Source organism: Castor canadensis, chromosome 19, assembly GCF_047511655.1.
Source record: "Castor canadensis chromosome 19, mCasCan1.hap1v2, whole genome shotgun sequence".
NCBI classification, from domain to species: Eukaryota; Metazoa; Chordata; class Mammalia; order Rodentia; family Castoridae; genus Castor; species Castor canadensis.
The window spans coordinates 41,010,215-41,036,248 of NC_133404.1; the positions used below are offsets into that span (position 1 = coordinate 41,010,215).

Here is a 26,034-nt window from a genome sequence, read left to right on the forward strand (position 1 = left end):
CAGGTACCCACAGGGGTGAAAGAACTCCAGCACCCCTCTCTCCTATGGAGACCATGGATAGGCCTTTTACAGTCCCTCTCCAGCCAGAAGCCCTGGCAACAGGCAGCTTTCAGGAAGCAGGACTTCCAGACCTGCTGCTGGAACACTGATGCACTTCCAGCCAAGCCCCGCCCTCCCTTTGGCAGCCATGTGGGTGACCTCCTGCTGCCCAGTGCCTCTGTCATCAGTGTGGCTCCCACGGTTGGTCAGGAGGATTCATCTTTAAAACTAGGGTGATTCAGCCCTGTACAGGAGGGCAGAAAGGAGACCCCTTTCCTCCCAACCCTGAAATACACAGGCCAGCTGCCACCCAGGAACCAGTCCCACTTGGCATTGTCTGGCTTCCTAGCCTGCCACATTGCTCCCGCCCCCACCACCACCACCACCACCACGAGGGGCCTCCTGAGGTTCTGAATCAAACCAGGGTCTCTGGGTTTCTGAGAGCTCCCCCAGCCCCAGCTCCTCTTGCAGAGAAAATGGAATTGCTGAAGGATAAAGCAGCAGCGGGCCTGGCCTCCCTTCCTGGTGTGGGAAGGGAGCAGAAGTATTTTCCAGAACGGCTGGCATCTGTGCCAGGCCCTCCCTGGCCCCTCACCAGGTGGCAGCTGCAGGCCCCCAGGGCCAGTGGGGTATGGAAGTGGAGACAAGGAAGAGGTGGTCAGGCTTCTAGACTGGACCCCCCTTCCCACCAATCCCTCCACCATGGGACCCTCCCCCCATGGTCTCCTCCCTCTGAAGTTGAGCTATTTGCAGTCAGGCAGGCCACACAAGGAAGCTGGGCTCAGGGGCACTGGGTAAGAGTAGGGGACCAGTATCCCCTAATCCAATTTGAAAGCACAGTAACCACACACGGAGTTCCAGTGGGGGATACAAATATATTTTGGAGGGTGCCTGTGTACTCGGGTGGAGAGGCAGCTCAGAGGCCCAGCACCCATCTGGCCAGCCCACCTCTTTCCTACTTCCCCCATCTCTCCACAGCCCAACTGCCCCTTCCTTCTTCCTCGGCTTCAGGGCAAGGGTCAAGGGGTCTGTGGAGATAAGGAACAGCATCTGTTCCTTATCATTATCACCGGTCTGGCGCCTTGGGTTCTCCTCCAGGGATGTGGTAATGTGGTGTGTGAAGAGGGGCTGGGGAGACCAGAGGCCCCTCTGGAGCCAACCCAGGGAGTCAGGGATCTGGAGACGTGCGGGGATCCCTGCCCTATCCATCCCAGACATACCCGGTCCCCCTGGTGCAACTGCAGGAGGGGTGGCCTGGGGGGGGGTGGCAAGGTGGGAAGGCTATGGCCCTGTGGCACCAACCCTGAAGCCCTCTCCCCACTCTGGCCCCCGGCCCCACTGCAATTGGGAGTGAGAGCTGAGGAGGCAGCAGGCCACAGAAGGCAGCGGGCCGGGAGAGAGGCAGGTGACCCCTCGCCTCACAGCCCTTCTGGTCACTTTGGTCCCCTGGGCGTACACTTCTAGCAGCCCAGCAGCTCCATCCGCAAGGTGATACGGTTGTGCCAGGCCACGGGCAGGATGCGCACGAAGCGGGTGAAGATGGGTGTCTCCAGAATGTTCTCCTTGTGGGAGTTGTTGTCTGAGTTGCCACGGAAGACCTGGAGGCAAAGGACACGTCAGGAGGTCCCCAGAGTCCTGGGTCACCCAGGGAGCGGTAAGGAGAGGTCAGACAGACAGACGCCGCCCACCTTGCTTTCGCTGGCCCCATTTTCTTTGTACTCTGTCCAGTGCACACCGTCAGGACTATAGGCCATCTTGTAAGCTGCTATGTACTGGACATGGCCAAACTCACGAGCCCCCTGAGTGACGATACCTGTCACCTGCTTCTTCGAGCCCAGGTCAATCTGTAAAGAAATCACCCAGGTTACCTTTGCTCGGACCTGGCCCCAGGGATGTCTGGGACATGACCTGGAGGAAAGCTACTTTATTCAATTTAGCCTTAGTTTCTTCATCTATAAAACAGACATAAAAGCCCAGAATGGTGGTGCTCGTCTGTAATCCCAGCAGTTGAGAGGCTGAGGCAGGGAGGATCTCCAGTTCAAGGCCAGCCTGAGTTACAAGGTGAGGGCCCCTCGTCTCAAAAAAAAAACCAAGCACTGTCAGGGGTAGAATCTTTCCTAGCAAGGCCCTGGGTTTGATCTCCAGCACCGCCAAAAAAAAGTAAATGAATCAAAGTTTTAAATTAAAAATAAAACAAGTGCTGGAGGAGTGGCTCAAGTGGCAGAGCATCTGCCTAGCAAGTGTGAGGCCCTGAGTTCAAAGCCCAGTACTGCCCAAAAAAAGATAAAAATAAAATTAATAAAACAAGCAAAAATAACACCACCCATTCTGCCGCACGCTGTCACTGTAGTAAACCTTGGCCATTCTGTGCCACCCTGGCCTCACATGTGCACCTGGGTTTGACGGCGACAAGGACAAGGAAGCCACAGCCTGTGGGGGCCCAGACTGCTTCTGTGGGTGCTGCAGAGTTGCCCGCAGCCTCACATTAGTCGCAAGGGGGTCCAAGGTTAGCCAGCAAATCCAGGGACCCAATTCCACATCTAGAGACAGACACCTGCCCCTGCCCTGGGACAGCAGACCCAGATCCACGCTGCAAACCCAGCTCACTGCCAACCATCTAGGCAAACTGCCAAGACTCAGTTTCCCTGTCTGTAAAACAAGCTCTGAGCCAGGTGCCAGTGGCTCACACCTGTAATCCCAGTCACTCAGGAGGCAGAGATCAGGAGGATCGAGGTTCAAAGCCAGCCTGGACAAATAGTACGTGAGCCCCTACCTCAAAAAAACCATCACGAAAAATGGCTGGTGGAGTGGCTCAAGGTGTAGGTCCTGAGTTCAAGTCCCAGTATTGAAAAAAAAGAAAAAGCTCTGGTTTTCTACCCCTCTGCTACATTTCTCTGCTGAGAGTCAGAGAACACAGCTCTGTGCAGAGGTCCAGAGACACCCAGCTCGGGGGTCTCTCCGTCCTGCCCTGCCGTCCACCCTGTGGCAGCCCATGGGAGCAGCTCTACCCCCCCACACATGATCTTCCTCCACAGGGGTCCTCAGGCAGCAGGATCAAGAGGAAAAACGAGGCAAGCAATGAACACAGGCTTTTCTGGGGCTCCCTCAGGGGACAGGGGACAGAGCCGGGGCTGGGCAGAGGTCACAGCTCTGGCCCCACCCGACCCACCTGCAGCCACTCGGAGGCATTGTTGCTCTGGGCCGTCCAGGCGTTGAACGTGCCCTGCCTGTCCAGCCGCGCGAAGAAGGGGTGCCAGCTGAAGGCTTGCACACCCCAGGTCTTATGGAAGCTGGAGGCCGTGATGCTCTTGTCAGGGATGCTGTAGTTCCTCAGACCCAGGAAATCGGAACATCCTGCAAAGACGGGGACTGTCACACGACCTGGGACCCCCAGATCCCAGCAGCCAGGGCTCTGAATCCTGGCCTGCCCCTGACACCCTGTTTTGTTATGGTTGCTCAAGCTGGCCTTGAACTCCTAGGCACACTCCATCTTTCTATCCAAATTCCCCATGCAGCTTGCACTACAGGCATGTGCCACCACACCCAGCCTGGCATTGTCTTGGACAAAAGGAAAACGCTCCATCAGCTTTCCAGGGCCAATAACTACTGCCTTGTCCCTGCTCTCCCCTTACCAGACCCCTGACCACCCAAGACACCTCCTCCCCAACAGCCACGGCTCTTTCCCTCCAGCACTGTCACCCTCCCTTCAACACGACTCATACATACAACACCTCCTCCAAGAGGCCTGCCTTGACCACCTCTGTTGGCCAGAGGTCTCCTTCGTCTGAATTTATAAAACTCTCTCCCTTGCTCCTCTCCGTGGCTACTCTCAGAACCACTGGAATCTGGGATCATTGTGGAGAGCATTAAGCCAGCCACAGAGTTTCCCCAGAGCTTACTTCCATCACGAACTCACAGGAGCCACAGAAAACCCTGAATGGAGCCGTTATCAGCAAACCCATTCTACAGATGAGAAAACTGAGGCCGAGAGGCATAGCACATGTGTGCAAGACACACACACACACACACACACACACACACACCACCAACTGTGACATCATCTCCCCCAGGCCTGCACTCCACCAGGACCAGCGCAGCCCTGTGTTAGGGAACTCCTGGGACTCCCCCTTAGTAGCTAGCAGAGAGACATTTCTGGGGTGCTGCCACTCAGCCTGGAGAGCTCACTAGCAGGGACAGTGAGGGTCACCTCGCTCGGACCCACCCTGAGAGCTCAGGAATGCATGGGCTGTTTGCATTCACGTCTGGACCTGTGCATGGCCACCCCAGATAGGGTGGGGCAGGAGGTAAAAGTCTCAGAAGAATGACGGGTGTGTCTCGCACCTGGCTGGGTCTGCATCCTACAACTGGCTCTCCCTTGGGGAGTTGAGAGGAGGGGCAGGGGCCTGGAGAGCCTGGCTTCCATCTGGGAAGTGCTTTACCTTGTTATCTCTGCCTCTCAAGCATGCTGAGGCTGCTGCAGACACTGCCATTGCCTCCACCATCACCTGGTGAGGACGGAACAGCAAGCAACCTCCTCCCTCCTCCCTCAGGCCCCTGGGCTGGAGTCCTTTGTGTCCAGGACAGGGGGACCTAAGGCAGGCCACTGCTGGGGATCTTTGCAGACAGCACCTGTTCTGCATCATTTGCTGAGGTTGGACCTGTGTACAGAGGACCTGCTGCTAGCAGTCCATGTCCACTTCCCTCTGGCCTCCCCAGGAAGGCAGGCAGAATGTGGGGGGGGAGGGACTGGGCAGCTCCATCACACACCACGTGACCCTTCCCTTGGCAGGCCTCAGCCTGCATCCGTACGCTGAGGCTCATAAACCACTGGGGATCTTAGTAACAGATTCTGGCTGGATGTGGTGATGCATGCCTATAATCCCAGCTGGGGCAGGAGGGTCGTGAGTTTGAGGTCAGCTTGGGCTACATGGTGAGCCCCTCCTTAAAGATCAAAAAAAGTCAGGCTCACACCATCAATCCTAGGTACTCAGGATCTAGAGACTGAGAGGTTCTCGGTTCGAGGCCAGCCTGGGCAAAAAGTTCAAGAGACCCCGCCCCCCATCTCAACGAATAAAAGTCGGGTGTGGTGGTATCGGCCTGTCCAGCTACACTGGGAAACACAGGAAGTTGGCGGTTCCGGCCATAAAACAGCAAGACCCTAAAGGAAAATTACTTAAAGCAAAAAGGGCTGGGGTATAGCTCAAGTGGAAGAGCGCCTGCGTGGCAGTGCAAGGCCCTGAGTTCAAAGCCCAGTACTGTGGGGGGGTGGGGCAGAGGAGGGGCGGAATTCTGTTCTGGGGCCTGGCATGCAACAAGCCCTGCGCTCAATCCCCATCGCCACAAAAAAAAAAAAGAAAAACATTCTGTTGTAGCAGGCCTAGGTAGCCTACCATGACACAGATACTGCTGGTCCATGTGCTCACAGTCCACCAAGCCACCCTGCACACTCTAGGCTCCAGCTCCGTGGCCTTTTTTCCATCCTTCAACATGCCCCAGGGCCTTTGCACTTGCCAGTTCCTAACCTGAATGGCTCTTTCCAAGATTTTCATAGTCATTCAAGCCTCTACTCAGAGGGCAACCCACACCACAACCCTGAGCTGCCTCTCCCCTCCACTGTTTGCTTCAGACTTTCTTGGAGTTCTCTGACCTGTTTTTCTCCAGTACACTTTTTTTGGGGGGAGAGGCAGTACTGGGATTTCAACTCAAGGCCTCATGGTTGCAAAGCAAGCACTCTACCACTTGAGCCAACAAGACCCCTGACCTTTCTTTTATTTGCTCCTTTATCTGGAGCAAATTCCGTGAGGTCAAAGGTCTCTGTTGCATCGCTCCCTGGGGCCAGTATCCAGGGCACGCTTAGTCAGTGTCATCGAGTTAGAGCTAATCAAGTCCCCACGGACACTGCCTGTACATTCCCAGAGACACTACCCTCAGCTCCAACCACACGTGTGCGCACACACACACACACACACTCTCCAGCCCCTGGGAAGCCTGCAGGAGAAGACGTGGGTGGGTCAACAGGCAGCCCTGCCTCCTCCCCAGGGAGGCCCCCCTCTCCAGGGGCCTAAAGCCTGAACCATCTGTGAGACATCAAAGGCCTCAGGCTCAGGCTAAGACTAGAGGGGTGAAGGACTCCCACTCTGGCGAGTTTTCCTTTGAGCAGAAAGCAGTTTCCTGCTCCCCACTTCAATGGCATGGAGTAAAAGACAGTTTTAAAGTACCAGGGAACACACAGAAGCCTCGACCAGCTCAAGTCTGTATTTAAAAAAAGAAAAAACAGGGCTGCGGGGGAGCTCAGTGGTGGGGCACTTGCCTAGCAATCCAGAAGCCCTGGGTTCCATCACTAACACAGAGAGAGAGAGAGAGAGACAGATTAGACAGAGAAAGACAGACAGAGAGAAGGCCCAGCAAGGTACAGAACCCAGCTGGGTTGTTCTGCAGTAAAATGACAAGAAGAGGTGACAACTGGGCACAGTGGCTCACGCCTGTAATCCCAGCTACTCAGGAGGCAGAGATCAGGAGAATCATGGTTCAAAACCAACCCGGGCAAATAGTTCATGAGACCTTATCTCAAAAATACCCATCACAAAAAAAGGGATTCCAGAGTGACTCAAGGTGTAGGCTCTGAGTTCAAACCCCAGCACTGCAAAAAAGAAAAAAGAAGAGGTGACACAGAGGGGACGGGAGGGGAGCAGGAGTGCAGGTCTCTGTAGGACAAGAAAGGAAGGCAGTGAGGCCACCCAGGCTCTGCAGCTCTGCCCTGAGAGCGCTACAGTGCCCCTGCCTGGCCAGCAGGTGGCACTGTGGCTGCAAAGAGAGAACAAAAAGTGCCACTGAGCTGGGCTGAGACCAAACAGTGCACCCCGATTTCCCTGCTCAGCAGAAACCTGCCCCCCAAACATTTCTGGTCCCCCACACCTCCATACAGAATCTCTCTGGGGAGGGCAGCAGGAAGCACCAGATCCAAGCCCTCAGGACCTAACAGCGCCCATGTTTCCAGGAGGATGGGGGAGCCAGGTCAGAGCCCAGAGGTCAAGGGCAAGCTTTACGTTTTCCAGCTGTGCATCTTTGATAAATGGGGGATAAAATTCATTCATTCTCCCCTCATTAAAGAGCTATCAAGCACCTATGTGTTCCAGCCCCAGTGAGCAAGACGGACAAATTCTCCTGCAGAGCTCACAGCTGCAAATCAGTTAATGTTACTTGTTCTAGAAGCTCCACAAAGCAACCCGAAGGAGTGCAAACACTTTTTTTCCACCAGCCAGAGGCCCAGATGACAGACAGACAGGCAGGCAGCGCGCCCTGGGGCAGGACTGGGGAGGGGCAGGCGGTCCCTGTGGTGTGATGTGCGTCTGTCTCTGCATGACCAGGTCCCTGGGCCACACTGCTGCCCCTCGGCAGCTCCAGGAGAGGTGCGGGGAAGACAGACTGACACTCCCAGGACTCACCGTCCAAATCACAGCCAATGAGCTCCAAGCGGAGGGCGCAGCCACGGTAGGAGCAGGTCTTGGGGTACACCCTCACGTACTGCGTCTCCAGTGGGGAGTCAAACATGTTGGACCTCACGCTTTTACTGTCCCAATTACCCTCGAACACCTAGGTGGGAAGGAGCCAGCTGGAGGGGCGGCTGGGTGGGCCCAGTCCCCCTTCCTGGAGCTGCTTCTTCAGGCCCAGTGTGGGGGTACACCCAAGGCTGGGACAGGGAGGACTCAGCACAGCCAGCAGTGGCTCAGGCCCAGCCCTTCCTCCTCAGGTCACCCCACAGCCCCCAACACCAGTCCTCCTTTGCACACCTCCTTCGGTTATCATAGGACCAGCCTGACAGACACCTGTCTTTTACCCAGAGCTGTGCACAGTAGGAAAAAACACTCCTTTCTCAAGACACTCAGGACAACTTTCTGGCAGATAAAACTGTACAGGGTCTATACTGTGAACTGAGCCCACTTAGTAATCACACCCTTGAGTCATGTACAACCTGTACAACCGTACATGGTGCGTCTGAAGACTCAGACTGAAACCTGCAAGAATCACCCCCAATAGGACAATACACCACTTTCAGTCTCTCTTGTCATCTATAAGGTGGGGCTATTACCTGTAATCACAATCTGAGACTTTCAATTTCTCAAAACCAAGATGCACCTGCAGACTCACCTCATGGCCAATAATCACCCAGAGCGCTCTAGTCTCGTTGGGGGCCCTCGGCCAGTGCCAACGCCCTAAGGGGTGCTGACCTAGTCCTTCCCCAGGACCCCAGAAGGTCCCACCTTGTCTCCAGACCCCTCCATATCCTGGATGAACTGGAATTTGTGTCCATCAGAGCTGTAGGCCACCCTGAAGGTCTTGACGTACACGGCAAACCCTGCGTGGCTGGCACCCTGTGTCATCAAACCAGACACCAACATCTTCCTCCGCAGGTTCACCTGGAGCCGGGGCAAGGAAAATGGTTTCCTCCTCTTCTGTGTTTTTTCACCCAGGATAAAGGCCCTCTTCTTTCCCCACCCAGAACCAAGGAGGCACACACTGCCCTTTGCGGGGGGCTCTCTCCTCCAGGCTAGGACCCCCAGAGACCTCATGGGGTGCAAACAGCCCCTGCACATGTGGGGCTGCCTACCTGGCCTCCCCTTATATACAGATGCTACCTCCACAGCCCCACCACAGCCATATTCACCTCACCCTCTCCCTCATCTCCTGCCCTGGGGTCCCATCCTCTCCATACCTGGATCCAGGACTTCCTGTCGTAGCTGCTGGGTGACCAGGCGTTGACAATGCCTGTGAGGTGCAGGCGGGCCAGCTCCGGAGTCCAGCGCTGTAAACCCAGGAAGCCCACGTGCAGAGACGAGGCTGAGATCTGTGAGTCTTCAATGGCGCCCCCCATCAGGCCCAGCATCCTGATGCAGCCTGCAAGGGAAGGTCACCTCATGAGCTGCAGGGCCCAGCTGCAACCAGAGGGCAAGGGAAGACAGCGTGGCCTCTGCGGAGGACCCAAAGCGAGAGAGAACCTCAGACCCTCACTCGGAGCAGAGACCACAGAGTGACAATGAGGACACAGCCCAGAAGAATGGAGACAAGGGTATCCAGTGAGGCAAGGGGGGAAGAACAGGACACTGGAGTCCCAGCAAGACCCAGGTTGGGGACGTTTTTCAGGAGAAGACCCTGACCGGCAGGTGGTCCTTTTCTTACAGGTGTAGGGACTGGTAGGAGAGAAGACCAGGGCGACCTTGACATCCCCAGGTGGCTTTGGGAGTAGTACCTGGACAATACTGAACAGTAGCACTTACAAAGCAGAAAGCCGGCCTGGAGTGTTCTAGAATTCACTAGCAGAAGTTAATCCCATTCTGTCTTCCTTGTACCCCCTGTACCTGCAGGTCCCACCCAGCCAGCCATCTGTGAATGTGCCTCTGGCCACAGCCCCATCACCTTCATCCTGACCCAGGACTGCTACGAAGCCTGCCAGCAGCCTGATCCTCTCATTCCCCCAGGACCAGCACAGTGTGCCAGGCATCCACCAAACAGAGAACCCAGAGTCTCCGCCAGGCCAGACTCATGCTAACCATGGCCCTGCCACATTCCCACAGGGAGGGCGAGGCACACAGTGGAGGGCTAGAGGCCCTAGATCTGGGTCAGTCCCTGGCTGGGCAAAGATTTGGCCCAGGTCTACCTCCCGAACATCCTCACACCTACCACGTCCACCCTAAGGAACCCAAATGTGCAACCTTTGTGTTGGTTCCAAGGAAACAGACCACCTAACAAACCAGAAGGGGGGACTGCAAAGGTCCCTCTAGGGCGTCCCCTGCCCGTGTGGCCACCCTTGCCCTCTGCCCTAGCTACCATGCAGCCTCAGGCAGACCCCAGGCTAAGTTCAAAGGCCAGGTGGGGGTAATTCCTGCTCAGACACACTGTGGTTACCTCAGCTCCCAAGTGGTAATTTGCAGGCCCACCTGGCCCCACCCAGGACTCAGGTATACCTTGGCAACCCTGTCCTTTGTCACCTTCCACCCAGGGTGGCGAACTCACCTGACCTCAGCCCAGGACACAGCCCCTGAAGTAAACAGCCCCCTGGTGCTCTGCCTTCTTTCCCAGGACCCCACCTCCGACCCTGCCCAGCCCCCTCCTCCTCAAACCTCACAGCCCACCCTACATCTGCCTAAAGGAAGGCAAGATGCCCGCTGGCCCTAGCCCAAGAGGTTTGGTGACTGGCCCATTGAAAAGCAGGAATCTGGAGTTCCCATGTCACTCATCCCCAGTCCAAACATAGCCCCACCTACCCAGCCCCCCAGGGCAAGGGAGAGTCCTGGTGTGCAGGGGCTGAGCCAGGAGAGAGGACAGCCTAGAAAGCTACTGCCAGCAATGTTGGATGGGCACCCACCCAGGTCACAGTGGTCCAGTGGATCACCAGGCAGGTCAAGCAAGGTCAGTCCCTTGGACACATCGGGCCTCTCCGAGCGTGTCACAGGGATGGCCCAGCCTGTCCGGGTCTCCCCTCCTCCCTGACCTCTGTAATGGGGCCACAGGCCAAGCCTGATTTACTGAGCTCTTGGACACCAAGGTTAAGAATATGTCTGTTTTCCCCTATTAGTAGGAAAACCCCAAGATGCAAGCCAGCACTGTGTTTCATGGACTAAGGAAAGCACTCCCCAACCACACTGTGGTCACCACCCTCTCCCACTCCCTGGAGAGTCTGGACTACAACCCCAGGGGAGAAGGGCAGGCTGAAGAATCAAGGAAAGAGACAACAAGACCCTTCTTCCCTGACCTAACAGGCTCTGGCTGTCCCTGGGCCTCCCCAGAGGCAGTCCTGCCTCAGGGGACGAGGCCAGCCATACTCACGGCTGTCACAGTGGATCCCGGAGAAGCCCTTCTGGCATTTGCAGACATACTGGGTGAAGCTGTCTCCCCGTCCATTGTTAACCACCTGGCACTCAGCATTGTTGTGGCAGGGATTTGGGGAACAGGGACCTGAAGACAAGAAGACAGGGAAGATGGGCAGGTGATGGGGAAGGAGTTGGGGACAGGACAGGAAGCTGCGGATGACCTAAAGCAAAAGGAACCCCACCCAACTCAGCCCAGCATCTCCTCCCTCTCCCCTCCCCCAACCAGCCTGGAACCTAGGGCCATGAGGGTACGGAGGTGGGGTGGGGTGGGGTGGGGTGGGGTGGGTGGTTTACCCATACCTTTCTCAGTCTCATTGCAGACAGAGCCTGTGAAACCCTGGGGACAGAGGCAGTGAAAGTCACCGTCCTGATTGCTCAAGCAGGTCCCACCATTCAGGCATATGTTGGAGTCACAGAAGTCACCTGCAATAGCAACCCAGACTCCATCATTCCATCACGTTTAGGGCCCAGCTACCCTGGAAAGTCACATGTAGTGCTAGTGGGTAAGAAGAAGGTTGGTCAACAGATGACCAAGAAGCGCCATGTACCCTGGCAGCAGCCTGCACCGGGCCACCTGAGGATGCTGGGGTGATGGGAATTTCACAGAGGACACTTGAGCTGTGTCTAAAAGACAGAACAGGGAAAGTCCTGGGCTGGGGAATGAGGAAAGAACATTCTAGAGGAAAAACAGAAGCACAGAAGGCATGCATGGTGGTGGGAACGGTAAGTTGGGCCTGCCTGGGAGGGGCATTAAGAATGACAAGTTTAGATTTTGCATCCTGGAAATCAGTTGTCTTCTTTTCTTTTCTTTTTTTGGGGCAGTACTAGAGATTGAACTCAAGACCTTGAAAGCACTCTCCCGCTTGAGCCATGCCCATTTCACCGCTGGGATCAGTACCTGTTAGCCCTCCTCAGCCTTCCCAATACTGTTCAACAGATCACACGCACACACCACTGTGGTTCCATCCTGGGAGGTCAAAGGTTGAAAAGTCCACATGCAGAGAGATGTGACAGACAACCTTGGTGTGAGATGTGATGGCTGCAGACAGAGTCCTCTGGGTGAATGGGGAAAGGAAGCCAGGGCAGAAGGACAGAAGGTGGAAGATTTGAGAAACAGAGCCCAACAACCGCTGAGGAGGTGGGAGGAGTGCTGCAGGGGCCACCAAGGCTTCCAGATAGGCCCTGGGTGGCAGATATGCACTGTCAGCAGGGATGGAGAACAGGCTGAATGCAAGGATGGCAAGTGGCAATGCCCCATCCCTAGGCCCACCAAGGAGTACCTTGGAAGCTGGTTCCTGGCCCAGCTTACTGGGGTCAACCAGTGGACCGCAGCTCCTGGATTCTCTGGCTGACCTTGGCATCCCAGAAGGGCTGCTCCAGACCCTACTCTAAACCTGGCATTGGGCTAAAACATGAGTCTTCTTTCCTCCCAGTCACTATCCCAGGTAGGAGAGAGCTCTTGGAAGTCCCAAAGCCCAGGGGAGCTCAGGTTCACTCAGCTCCTAGGCAGGCAGCACCATTAATGAGCTAGATTGTCAGCCCTCGGAGTTCCACCTCAACAAGGGCCTGGGAGCTTAGGCCACTCCCAAAGAGCTATTAGTCATTGCCTTTAAATAGTAGGTTAATCCCTTGCTCTGACCTGGCAGGCCACAGACTGCCTCCGACACAGGCTCAGTAATAGCCTGGCCTGGGCTCCAGGTCCCAACATGGGCTCCTCTCACTCCTTCCCAACCTCACCCTCCCCAGGACAAACAAACAATCCAGCTGGAAAAAGGAAAAGTGCCCTCAATCCTGCTGGGCCACCTGTGTGAGTCCCCCTTCTGGGAAAAGCCAGATCGTCCCCTACAAAATCAGCCTTGGGATTTCAGAGTCCTGCTGTTTGGAAGATTTCCACAGGACATTTGACCAGGGCACAGAGCGGGAGAGAGGGAAGGGACTGTGAAGGCCCCAACATCTTTATGGGTGGCTGGGAGACCAAGAACTTGGAGGAGGTGCGTGACAGCTTCTGGAGGCTTAGATTCAGCACAGGATGGCACAGCCAGGGCCCAGCTCTCACCTCCCTTGCCCCTGTCAGTCCCACCTTCAGGAGAAAACCATGGAGGGGCTGAAGACCACTTACACGCGTCTCCATTGAGCACCCCTTTCTCAGGGGCCTCACAGCGAGGGGGATGGGGCACCCCCAAGAGCGGCCTGCAGGAGGCCCAGATGTCCACCGAGGGCCTCCGAGCGAGGGAGGAGGATCGGGGAAGATAGAGCAGCCAGCCAAGGCCATGGGCGGGCGGGAGTCGGAGATGCCGGGCCAGGAGGCAGCCAGCCCATCTCCAGGTCCCTCCAGACTCCTTCTAGAGCACGGTGCACCCCAGCTTACCTAACCACACAGCACAGGTGGGGCGCAAAAGCCCAATGCCCTGTGCAGCCGGGCGGGTTGGGAGGGAGTTGGGGGGAAAGTTGGCTGGAGAAGCCGCATCCATAGGGGAGAGGCCCAGGTTGGGACTGGCCTCTCCCATGTGGAAGGACTCGAGAGTCAGGCACAGTTCATTTCACAGACGGGAAAAGAGAGGTCCGACGCAGCGGATTCCTTTGTTATGTGTAAGCCACATCTCTGGGGCATTCGGCAGGGCTGTCACCCGGTGTCCCGTGTGCCCGCCCGTCCAATGCGCAAGCCTCCACCCCAGTTCCCAAGCCCCAGCGCAGAGCCCGCAGCCGAAGCCGAGATCGCCCCGGTTCCCCCGCCAGCGCGCAGCCCGGGAAGCCGCCGGTCCCCTCCGCGCGCCGCGCGCCCGGCCCAAGTTTGTCAACAGCAGAGGCGAAGGGAGGGACCGGGAGGAGGGGCGCCAGCCCGGAGAACCTCGGACCGCCGGGAGGAGAGGCGAGCCCCAGGGCGGCGCGATGCACTCACCCGAGGCGGCCAGGACGCCGCAGGCGCAGAGCAGCGCGCCGCACAGCGCGGCCAGCACGCGGGCTTGCTGCATGCTGCGGGTTTCTGCTTGCAGCGGCGGACGAGCGACCAGCGGAACGCGCCGTGTGCGGCGCCCGGAATAAATCAGGCGGGCAGGCCCCGCCCACCGGGCCCGCCCACCGGGCACGTGCTCCTCCCCAGGCCCGCCGAGGGGGGACTGGGCGGGGCTTCGCCGCTGGGGAGAGGAGAGGAAGGGAAGGGATGGAGGAGTCTCCCGCCCCCAACCGTCCCCGCCACGCGCCTCCAAAAACTGAGCTTAGAGGGACTCCGCCCCTCAGCATCCGATCCCCAGCACCGCAAAAATAAGTGAATTTTTAAAAAAATAAGGAAAGGTAGGGCAGGTAGAGTGGCTGATGTGGTAGGTAGAGCGCCTGCATAGCAAGTTCAAACCCCAGTACCACCAAAAAATAACTAAGGGGAGGGGGGAAGGAAGGAGAATGATGGAGGGGGTGAATTCAAGTATGATGTATGTGATACATTGTAAGAACCTTTGTAAATGCCACCATATACCCCCCAGCCCGCACAGCAATAAAAATATATAAATACATTAATTAATTAAGGACTGGAGGCAATGGCTCAAGTGGTAGAGTGCCTGCTTTGCAACACAAAGCTCTGAGTTCAAAACCTTAGTCTGACCAAATAAAAAAACATTTCAGCCACAAAACCCTGAGTTCAAACTCCAGCCCCACAAAAAATAATAATGAAAGATGTTTAGACTTAAGACTCTTAAACTTTATTCGTCCTCAGAGAAATTCGAGTTACGACTATAATGAGTACCACATCTCACTTACCAGACTGGCAGGCAGCGGGCTGTTAACAGCATGCATTGCCCGAGAACACTATAAATTGGCTCAATTCTCTATTTGGTAATATCTATCAAAATGACAGATGCCAGCCGGGCGCTAGTGGCTCATGCCTGTAATCTGAGGTACTCAAGAGGCAGAGATCAGGAGGATCCAAGTTTGAAGCCAACCCCAGGGCAAATAGTTCGAGAGACCCTATCTCAAAAATACTCAACACAAAAAAGGGCTGGCAGAGCGGCTCAAGAGGTAGCATGCTTTGGCTTAACAAGCACAAAGTTCAAACCCCAGTACTACCAAAAAAAAAAAAAAGATGCCACGCATGAGACCTAGTAGTGCTGGTGGTAGACACGCATTCAGCAGCCTCACGTGGGCAAAGTGGCATCCATACTAAGATATTGCATAGCGGCTTCCTGTGAAATAGTAAAAAGACCTAAAAAGGAATCGGCTAACTTGCTCTGTAAAGATTCCAAATAGACCTGGTGGATTCCTGGCCCCAAGGTCTCCACGGTAACCGTTCACCCCTGCCCTGGTCCAAGGAAAGCAGCCATAGACACAGCAAGGAAATGAGCAGTGGTGGTTGCCCTGGAGATGAACCCAGAGCCTGAAGGAGACCAGCTTGTCATCACTGAACTTTTACTAACTTTTTTCTTTTATGTGCGGTATGACCTGTTTACAGATAAATGCTTTTAATAGCAGTGTTCCAGTCAGATCAGCAAAATGAAAAACAAAGAGCAGTCACATGCTCCCTACTAGCTGTGTTGAGACCTAAGTTGGGATGAGTCCAGGGGCAAGAGGCCCGTCTTAAAATACCTGTTGTGAGAGGCCAGCATGCTGGTACAAACCTGTAATCCCAGCTTTTGGGAAGCTGAGACAGGAGGATCTCAAATTCAAGGACAAACTAGCTACATAGTGAGACCTTGTCTCAAACAAACAAACAAACAAACAAACACGGCCAGGTGTAGTGGCACACACAGGTGATCCCAGCTACTTGGAAGGTAAGGAAGGGGGATCATGGTTCAAGCCTAACCCGGGCAAAATTAGCAAGACCGTAACCCAAAAACCAAGCTGGCTGGTCACCATTGACTCAGGCCTATAATCCTTGCTACTTGAGATCAGGTGGAGTACAGTTTGAAGCCTGCCCAGGCAAATAGTTCAGAAGACCCTATCTTGAAAATCCCCAACACAAAATACCCTGAGTTCAAACCCTAGTACCACCACCAAAAAAAAAAAACAAAAAAACCCATATACAAAACTGTTTCAGACCCTGACCTAGACAAGGAAATCAAGGTAAAACATAACTTAAAAGCCAAGTTAACTTTGTTTATTTTTACAGTACTGGGGTTTGAACTCAGGACCTTTAGGCAGGCACTCTACCACTTGAGCCACATGGCCAGCGCTTCTTACTTTACTTATTTTTCTCTCATTCTTGGATCTTGATCCTCCTACCTATGTCTCCAGATTAGCTGGGATCATGTCACCACACCTGGCTTTTTTAATGTTATTTTATTTGTGTGTGTGTGTGTGTGGTCCTGGGGCTTGAATTCAGGGCCTACACGTTGAGCCACTCCACCACCCCTCTTTTTTGTGATGGGTTTTTCGAGATAGTGTCTCTCAGAACAATTTGCCTGCACTGACTTTGAACCGTGATCCTCCTGATCTCTGCCTCCTGAGTAGCTGGGATTACAGGTGTGAGCCACCATGCCCCACCACTTACCATCTTCTTTACTTTAAAAAAAAATGTTAACATCCATTGATATGTACCAAACCAGTAGGCTAAATTTTCTTCTTTAAGAAGTTTTCAACCAAATTGGAGTTAACTCAATGTCCTTAAAGTGCAAAAAAAAGAAGAAAAAAGGCAGGCAGAATTCGTGTTTATTCTGCGACATAGAAGAGAATCATCCTCCTACAGCAGTGGCCCAGAAAGCACCACATGAAGACCTGCTTACAGACAAAGTGAGCCGTTAAGGTGACCGAAAAGCAAGTTGCCTCCACTTTCACCCTACAAAGTGGGGTCCCTGCCAAGTCTGGCTTTTAACTGTGCCCGGATCTCAAATGGGTCTCAGGTCAGCTCCACAGAGAGGAAACACTGCAGGAGCACTGCCAAGCAAGCCAAAGTGACCCAAAGCACTAAGTGGGCACCTCTGCTCCATGATTGCTCAGCTGCTCACCTCTGCTCCATGACTGGTCAACTGCAGTAAAGAACCACTCAGAAAGCCTAGGTTTTGGAACAACACAAACATTATTTACCTAGAAAGTGACAATGGCAGATCATGCAGACATAGGCACTGAGGTCCCCCAAAGATCACTCTAAGATTATTTAGTGTAACCTTAAAGCAATTCAAAATGGTTTCTTCTGTACCAAGGACAAGCTGCACACAGAAGTTGTTCAAATATCTATTGGAAGGGTGTGATGACACAATGTCACACACCTGTGACCAGCACTAGGGGGTGCTGAGGCAGGAGGATTGCAGTTAGAGGCCATCTTGGGCTACAGAATAAAATCCTGTCTCAAAAACAAAGAAACAAGCCGGGTGCTGCTGCTCAACCTGTAATCCTAGCTACTCAGGAGGCAGAGAGCAGGAGGATCGCTGATCGAAGCTAGCCTGGGCAAATAGTTCTGAGAGACCCCATCTCAAAAAAAAAACCCTTCACAAAAAAGGGCTGGTGGAGTGGCTCAATGTGCAGGCCCCAAGTTCAAACCCCAGTACTGCAAAATAAATAAAGTATTAGAATTTGTGGTTAGCATGCATCAGGTCCTGGGTTCAATCTCCAGCACCAAAAGTAAATAAATAAGTAAATAATGTCTCCAGCTCCGGTCTTAGTTTTAGAGGTTTTTTTTTTTTTTTAAAAATGTACCATTTCTCAGCTGGGCCTGGTGGCACATGCCTGTAATCCTAGCACTCAGGAGGTTGAGGCTAACCTGGGCTGCATAGCAAGACCCTTCTCACAAAAACAAACAGAAAAAAATCCATACCATCCCTTTGTCAGAACCAAGATAAAGGGCAAAGGGGCACAGGAAACCCTCTCTCTGGAGTCCCTGGAATAGAAAGGTCTAAAAGCCAATGAGTGTGAGTGCATTCGAGTCACAGGGTTTGAGATTATGAGTCTCTGGTGGCCTTTTCTTTCCTCCTACCACTGGGACCCCGAGCCGAGGTGGTGTGAAGGTAGCTAGGTCCTCAGCCATTTGGGTGGTAGGGCCTGAACAGTGCCACTGAGGAAGGTTCTGGGCTCCTCTGCTGGCCTAGATGACAAAGCCCCAGAATCAGACCTCTGGAGCAGTTTTGGGGATCTGAGGCGTTTCTGTGTGTATCCCCACTGCCAGAATCCCTGGTCAGGATTTGGGCCAGGTAAGGCTGTGGTCGTCTTCTCTTTTTGGCCTCTCGTTCTGCAGCTTGCATTTGTGGAGAGCTTCTGCCACCTGAGGGAACGTGCTCTGTTGGGTGATAACACTGTTATGGGATGTGGGGGGCGTCCCCACCACGTCTCAGGAAAGTCTGAACACTTTCCTGGATCTATTTGATGATCTGAGAATTCATGATGACATAAGTGGCTTCGGCCTTGTCCGCACCGTCAATGGTCATTGACAAGAAAGGACACACTGGCCTGTCCTTCCTCCCTCCGTCTTGACCCTAGTGCTGTGGCATCACTGACTCCCAGGGGCTTTTGCCTGTGTCTGATGGAGGAAGTCATGGGCACAGGGTCCCGGAGACTCAAGGGCAGGCCTTCCTGGTTGGCCCTTGGAAGACAGTGATTCAGATCCTTTTTCTGTGTAGAATTGGGAGCAGAGTCCCCGACACACAGTTAAGTGATATGACAACCAAGCTGGCAGACAGGTGCTGGTGAGCAGTGCTGCACCATTGCTGCAAGTAAGCAAACCTTCCTTGGCATGTCCTCTTGTCCTCCCACTGCTGGGAAGCTGCCTGCAGCCCAAGACTTGTACCCTAAAAATGTCCTCGAGAGAAACTGAAGACCTAAGTACTGGAAAGGGCTCCCCTCTCCATGGGTTGAAAGACTTGTACTGTGAAGGTGACAATACTCCCCAAACCAATGTGCAGATCAATAACAAATGTATCAAAATTCCAGTTCCCTTATGTGCAGAAATTAATAAACCAATCCTAAAATTCATATGGAAAGGCAAATAGCTCAGAAGAGCCAAAATAATCATGAAAAAGAAAAACCCCAAAATAACACAGTTGGGAGACAAACACCTCTCTATTTCAAAACATTCTACAAAGTAATCAAGACTGTTTGGTACTGACATTAAGACATACAAGCTTAGCCAGGCGCCAGTGGCTCACATCTGTAATCCTAGCTGTTCGGGAGGCAGAGATCAGGAGACCCTATCTCAAAAAATACCTAACACAAAGAAGTGCTAGTGGAGTGGCTCAAGTGGTCTCGTTCAGAGGTGACAAGTTCAAGGTCAGCCTGGGTTATGTAGCAAGACCCTGACTCAAATAAACAACAAAAAAAATGGGGGTGTGAAGCAAGTGGTAGAGCATCTGTTTTGGCAAGCCTGAGGCCCTGAACTCCATCCCCAGTATCAAAAGAAAGAAAAGAAAAAGAAGAAAGGAAAGGAGGGAGGGGGGGAGGAGAGGAAAGAAGGAAGAAAGGGAGGAGAAGAAGGGAGGAAGGGAGGAGAGAAAGGGAGGAAGAAAGGGGAGGAAGGAAGGGAGGAAGGGGAGGAAGGAGAGGAAGGGGAGGAAGGGGAGGAAGGGGAGGAAGGGGAGGAAGGGGAGGAAGGGGAGGAGGGAGAGGAGGGGGAGGAAGGGGAGGAAGGGGAGGAAGGAAGGAAGGGGAGGAAGGGGAGGAAGGGGAGGAAGGGGAGGAGGGGGAGGAAGGAGAGGAAGGGGAGGAAGGGGAGGAAGGGGAGGAAGGGGAGGAAGGGGAGGAAGGAGAGGAAGGAAGGAAGGAAGGAAGAGGAGGAAGGGGAGGAAGGGGAGGAAGGGGAGGAAGGAAAGGAAGGAGCGTGCCCTGGCTTACAGCCTGGGCTTCACTAGCCTCCTTGCACAGGGACAAGCAGTGCTGGGAAGACCAGGCCACCCAGTGGCAAGAGCGCTGCCCCCCAGGCCACCCAAGGCTTGGACTGTCTGCTGTCTCTCCTGCAAGTCACTGGAGCCCCAGAACAGCTAACTGGAGGGGCCACACCTCTGCCTAGGCTCGATGGCATTGTCACCTTTCCTTAGGAAGACAAAGCCTTGGATTGCAACTTGCATTTAAGTTCAACTGATACTTAATTCTCCCCTCCATGCTGAAGATCTGTGGGAATCCTGTGACTGACCATGCAAAAGACATCCCCAAAACTGGTGGCGAATCTTCCAAATGACTTCACAATACCCCTCAACTATGTCACTGAGGTGGTCGTTGCTGGTTCCAAAGATGGTAAGACAGCTGTCAGTCAGTTTGATGAACCTTCTGGAGAAGTGTTCAAATATTTCTGAGGCTCGAATTATTTTATCATAGACAAACTCGGGAAAATAGTGGATGACCTTGCGAAATGTGTGGAAGAAAAGTCACCTAAGAATATCAAAGGGTAGCCTAGGAGGCCGGAAGCCCAGACTTTTACTCCTGAAGAATTCTTTGAGTTGATGGAGCTGGATGGATTCCTTGGGAATGTTTAACAATGAGGGAGCAGTAATAAACAACCAACCTCATAGGGCAGTTGAAAATACACAGATCAAAGAAGAGGAGAAAACCTAAGTAAATTGAAAGAAAATGTGTCTCAGCAAGTGTTAGTGTGACTTCTATCTGTACTGTTACCTTCATACACTGGTCAATCCTGTTTGCTTTATTTATTTATTTTGGAGGTACAGGGATTTGAACTCAGGGCCTCACACTTGCTGGGCAAGTCCTCTACCACTTGAGACACTTCATCAGCCCTTTTATGTGTTGAGTATTTTCAAGATAGGATCTCATGAACTCTTTGCCTGAGCTGACTTTGAACTGTGATCCTCCTGATCTCTGCCTCCTGAGTAGCTAGGATTACAAGCATGAGCCACCTGTGCTCAGTGCCTGTTTGCTTTATTTTAAAAAAAAAAAAAGAAGAAGAAAAAAAGGTAGCTTTAGGGGCTAGCAAAGTGGCCCAAGTGGTAGCTTAGCAAGCATGAAGCCCTGAATTCAAACTCCAGTATTGCCAAAAATATTAAAAAGCAGCTTTAAAACAATTCTGCTGAAATGACAGACCTCATCTTTATCTGCTCTTGCTACCCATGACTTTGCATGGACAATCCAAGAATTGGAGCAGAGTGTGACACTTGTACGAATTAATCATGGACAGGACTCTGTTTTAAGGATTTGGGCATCTTGTGGCCTGATTCAGAATTCCCAAGTGATGATGGGAGAGAAAGGCAGACTCCCAGTCAGCATGAACCTTTCCCATGGTTCCAGAAATGCCTAGGTGCTAGAAAACCACACCATTTTCCTTCAGTCACGACCAGTAACCTGTAGTTATCCTGCAAGTGGAGTCAGCCTGGTTGGTGGGGAGGGGATCATTTTTTCCTCAAAGGGATCTTGAAAGCAATATAAAAGACGAAAACACAGTAGCACTGAGGAGGAGAAAGCAGAGGGGTTACGATTGCTGAACACGAGGGGTCCAACCTTGACATCTTCCTGACATAGACTGTGCTCACCCACATCCCACTAGAAGGATGAGCATGGTGGGTTGGTTCTGTCCATGCAGGGAGCCGGTACTGAATGAGAATTGTGGGGGCCTTGGTGTAGCAAAGACTCTGCAAGTCATCGCAGGACAAAGCTATGAAGACTGACCAGCAGAATAATGGCGGAGAGGGCACTTGCTCCTGCTAGTGAACTCAGCTTTTCCCCTTGCCTTGTGTAAATCGTGTTTGTCAAATACAATGTGTTCTAGAACTATTGCAGAGTTACGTAAAGGGACTTGAGAGGAGAAGCTGAATCTCTGAAGGTCCCGTTTTTAATTTCCACCATGGGAGACAGAAAAATAAATTATGGGATTTAGTATCTAAGGCTAGGAAACCACACCCACATGCTAATATGCTGAAAACTAAGTTACTGGGATTTTATAAGAATGCAAAGAATCAGGTAATTTATTCATAGTGTAATCACCATTATCTGTTTAAAGGAAACATTTATTTAAAATCAGGCACTAGGGCTGATAGAGTGGTGTTAGAAATGAATTCGGGATATTGGGGTGCCACAAGGAAAACAACACATCTCAAAAGTCAATAGGCAAGGCAAAATTTACTTCTGCAGAAGGGTGTGCCACGACAGTCTGGTTAGTAAGCACACCGAGCCAGAAATTCACCCAGTTTTTATCTCAAAGGCAAGTCTGCCCCTCATCCTGATTTGAACAGATTTGGCTTCACAATCTTCCAGTTCAGCTAATCCTCTGAGCAATCATCATTTTACGTAAGCGTTTTTAAGATACAACATCTGGTGATAACAGGAACTTATTTATCTTATTTATAGATAAATAAGGTTTGCAAGAGCCTTGCAAGGTCAAGCCACATTTTACAAAGCACATAAGCAATAATTAGGGGAAATTAGCTGGCATCTATACAATAATAGTTACAGTATACAGTAACCTTCTTTAACAGAAAAGACCCAACTTTAGTTGATTCTCCAGTGGCTCAAGTGGTAGAGCACCTACCTAGCAAGCATGAGGCCCTGAGTTCAAACACCCCCTCCAAGAAAAAATCAGGCACTGTATATTCATTAAGGTTTATGAATGAAAAACAAAAAGAGTGCTTTGTGTAGTAATGCATGGCAGCTTGCTATGTATAACATGGGACAGCATTTGTCATATTCAGAATTTCAGGCCTGAGTGTGGGAGCTCAAACCTGTAGTCCCAGCTACTCCAGAGACAGAAATGGAAAGGAGGGAGATTCAAGGTCAGTATGGACAAAAAAGTTTGCAAGACCCCATCTCAATGAATGGCTGGCATGTTGGCATGCCCCCCCAAAAAAATAAATAAATAGCCAAAGCAAAAAGGGCTGGTGGAGCGACTCAGTGGTAGCAGCATGCCTGCTTAACAAGCATGAAGCCCTGAGTTCAAACTCTAGTACTGCCAAAAAAACCAGAAAAGTGAATTTGGTAGGATTCCTAAGGTGTGCATTATATGTTTTAATTAGAACTTGTAAGACACTATATTATTTCTCCTTATCAATTTTTCTTTTCCAGTCGTACTAGGGTTTAAATTCAGGGCAGGTTTGAACTCAGGGCCTCATACTTACTGGACAGGTGCTTTTACTGCTTGAGCCACTCTTGCCAGTCCTTTTTCATGATGGATTTTTTTCCAGATAGGGTCTTACATGCTATCTGCCCTGGCTTTCTTTGAACCTCCACCCTCCAGATCTCTGCCTCCTGAGTAGCTGGGATTGCAGGCGTGAGCCACCAGCACCTGACTTGTTTGTCCTTTTTTATTCCCAAGAGCACAGATGGTTTCTAGGGGACTTTTCTTCTCCAAAGTGCTGGGGTTCACTGGGCACACTGGTCCTTCTCTCTAGTTATCACAGGGGTGCATCGGGAAAAATTACCTTACTCGGGCCCTTGGATACCCCACAGCACAACCAATTAGTAGCAAAATTAGAGACAGATTTACTGTGGAAAGGACCTCTATCTGAGTGTGTGACAATGATCATTTTTGGGGAAATAGATGTGTTAACATGCATTCTATGTGGGGGTGTATGTAGATTGAGAATATCCAATGTTCTCAGGTTGATGGTTTTGTTATTTATCCAATGGCTTCAGTTTACTTGGGATGTGGCAATGCTGTTTACTGAGACAGTAAAAAAAAAAATGGTACTCTCAAGCTAGTGTTTTGTTTTGTTTTTTTCAAGTGATACTGGGGTTTGAAGCCAGGACCTCAGTTTTCCAGGCAGTCACTCTACCACTTGAGCCACTCCACCAGCCCTTTTTTGTATTGGGTATTTCCAAGATAGGGTCTTGTGAACTATTTGCCTGGGCTGGCATTGAACTGCAACCATCCTCATCTCTGCCTCCCGAGTAGCTAGGATTACAGGCGTGAACCACCAGCACCCACCAGTCGTTGGGTTTTGACACTCAGGGACATGGTCTCAATGAACAGAGCTAAGCAAACAAATTTAGCAGCTCCTACATTTAACACTGTATGGAGGCGGGTCCTCCTATTTAACGTGCTGGTTCATTAAGAGTTCCACAGATTGCCAATTTTTAAAGCACCAAGTTTTGATAAAGAGCATGAACCATGGAAAAACCGCTCAGCGCTGTGTGGTTTGGTTTGGTTTTACTTGGCAGTAATAGGGTTTGAACTCAGGGCCTTTCAATTGCTATGTAGATACTCTTTCCCCAAATGGAGGAAGGTCTCTGCCCCTCACTTTAAGCACAGTCTGCACTTAGTGACTTGTTTCCAAAGAGTGAAGTGTGGAGAGCCGGGTAGGGGTGGAAGGGGGCAACTGTTTAGTGGCAAAACCTTTCAGATAAGGTAGCTACTCCCTTGAGCAGTTGGCCAAGGTTGACAAGACTAAGTCACAATGACAACATTTACCCAAATGTCAGCTGTTGAGTATATCACCTGTGTAGACTTCCTCCCAAGCACCCATTACCCCAGTCTAAGCCTTAGAAAAACATCAGACACACCCAAATTGTAGGATCTGCTACCAAACACTAGACCAGTCCTCTTCAAAGTTCTCTGGATCATAAAAAATGAGGCCAGAGCAGACCAAGGCAACACGGTGACTAAATACATGTGGGATTCTGACAGAGGAAGGCCATTGGTGCCAAGCTAGTGAGATCCAAATAAATACTGAGGCTAGCAGTACCAATATGCCAACGTGGGTTTCTGAGAGTGACCAATGTTCTGCAGTAATGTAAGATGTTGACAGTCAGGGAGACAGGATGAGGTAGATGCAGGGACTCAAACTATCTTTGCAAGCATTCTAAATTTTTTGGTTTTGTGGTTCTGGGGCTTGAACTCAGGGTCTATACCTTGAGCCACTCCACCAGCCCTATTTTTGTGAAGGGTTTTTTCAAGATAGGATCTCAAGGAACTATTTGCCCAGGCTGACTTCAAACCACTATCCTCTTGATGTCTGCCTCCCATGTAGCTAGGATTATAGGCATGAGCCACAGCACCCGGCTTAAAACTGTTTTGTTTTCAGTTTGGAGTTTTTGAAACAGCATCTCCCTGTGCAACCCAGGCTGGACTGAAACTTCTTTTTTTTTTTCTTTTTTGGTGGCACTGGGGTTTGAACTCAGAGCCTCACACTTGCCAGGCAGGAGCTCTACCTCTTGTGTCACTCCACCAGCCCTTTTTAGTGTTGGATTTTTTTCAAGATAAGAGCTTAAGAACTATTTGCCCAGGCTGGTTTCGAACCATGATCCTCCTGATCTCTGTCTTCTGAGTAGCTAGGACGATTTGGATAGCTCTCTTTGATCGAGTGTAGTCCATAGGCCTCTAGAGGAATAGGAAGGGACTGGTTACCAGGAACGACATCATTTTGTGGGGTTAGGAGAGCCTTAGTACAGATTCCCTTCCAGCCGGGAGGTAGGCAAATATAGGCTGCAGTTCCACAAACAAAGTAAGTTCTAGGAGAAAACAAACACTGAGTGTTATTTGTTGACTGTGTGATTTTTTTTGGGGGGGTGGGGGCTCTGTGTGATATTGATGCAAAAGTTTTTGGAGACTTCCCCCAGTGGAATTGACCCTGTAAGCTTTGGAGGCACTGGGGAGCAGGATAGGTTAGTTCTACATTGGTAATATTAGGTCTTGTTAGGGAGGGTTTAATTTATTACCTGGTGAGACCTCAAGTGAATCCGTGAGGGTTGCCAATGGCTGTGGAAGGCTTGGGGAGAGACAAAGCCATCAATCCTCAGCCAAAGAGGGGTTTGTAGAGCTTAAAAAATGATTGGCAGGGTTTAGTAACCTGAGCAGCTGGGGATCTAGATTTATGGGTGGCTGAGGCCATGGGGTTTTGTTGTTCTTCTAGGAGGGGGAGGGGGAAGTGGGAGTCTCCATCGTTCCTAGTTTATATGATCCTCATGTGACATGTCAGCCAGCATTTCGACTTTTGTTTTCATAGTTTTCTTTGTCTTTTTATTTTCTCCCTTTGTCCCCTCCTGTGGCCAACAGACCCACTGGCCTGCTCTCCCAAGCCATGGGACCATACATGCCAACAAAGCCCGTGCCTAATGCCTTGCCATCTAGTTGTCCATTTTTTAAACAGCAAAGTTTGCAGTTGGAACAACCATGCGTAGCGTTGTAGTAACTGCAATCATGGGGGCAGGAGGGGGAGGGAGGAGAGCACAGGAGCAGGGCACACAGGACGAGACACTGCCACGTAAGGCTATTCGCTGGGGCCATATCCACTCAGAGGGGAGAAGCTGCCCACAAACCGATGCTCAGAAGAAAGGGGAC

General features: G+C 51.8%; 1 protein-coding gene across 2 annotated transcripts; it reads right to left on the reverse strand.

Annotated features, from left to right (window-relative positions):
- Window positions 1-894: 894 nt before the first annotated feature.
- On the reverse strand, window positions 895-13,958 carry Mfge8 (milk fat globule EGF and factor V/VIII domain containing). Of its 2 annotated transcripts, none has more exons than XM_020165474.2 (9): window positions 13,807-13,958; window positions 11,208-11,330; window positions 10,864-10,992; window positions 8,753-8,934; window positions 8,301-8,456; window positions 7,485-7,632; window positions 3,209-3,393; window positions 1,728-1,883; window positions 895-1,637 (listed from the first exon to the last, which is right to left on the reverse strand). In XM_020165474.2, exons 1-9 carry the CDS (start codon window positions 13,877-13,879, stop codon window positions 1,500-1,502), a joined length of 1,290 nt encoding a protein of 429 aa, XP_020021063.1. In that variant the 5' UTR covers window positions 13,880-13,958; the 3' UTR covers window positions 895-1,499. The 2 variants fall into 2 exon arrangements, with proteins under 2 accessions (XP_020021063.1, XP_020021062.1); XM_020165473.2 differs by having other exon boundaries at window positions 11,202-11,330.
- Between the last annotated feature and the right edge of the window lie 12,076 nt (window positions 13,959-26,034).

Excerpts from the sequence above, each read along its gene's own strand:
- Mfge8 (XM_020165473.2), bottom strand. The coding sequence starts at position 13,879 with ATGCAGCAAGCCCGCGTGCTGGCCGCGCTGTGCGGCGCGCTGCTCTGC. Across the intron at positions 7,633-8,300 it reads TGGAGGGGTCTGGAGACAAG|GTGTTCGAGGGTAATTGGGA; the intron begins GTGGGACCTTCT and ends CTTCCCACCTAG. Across the intron at positions 1,638-1,727 it reads ATGGGGCCAGCGAAAGCAAG|GTCTTCCGTGGCAACTCAGA; the intron begins GTGGGCGGCGTC and ends CTTTGCCTCCAG.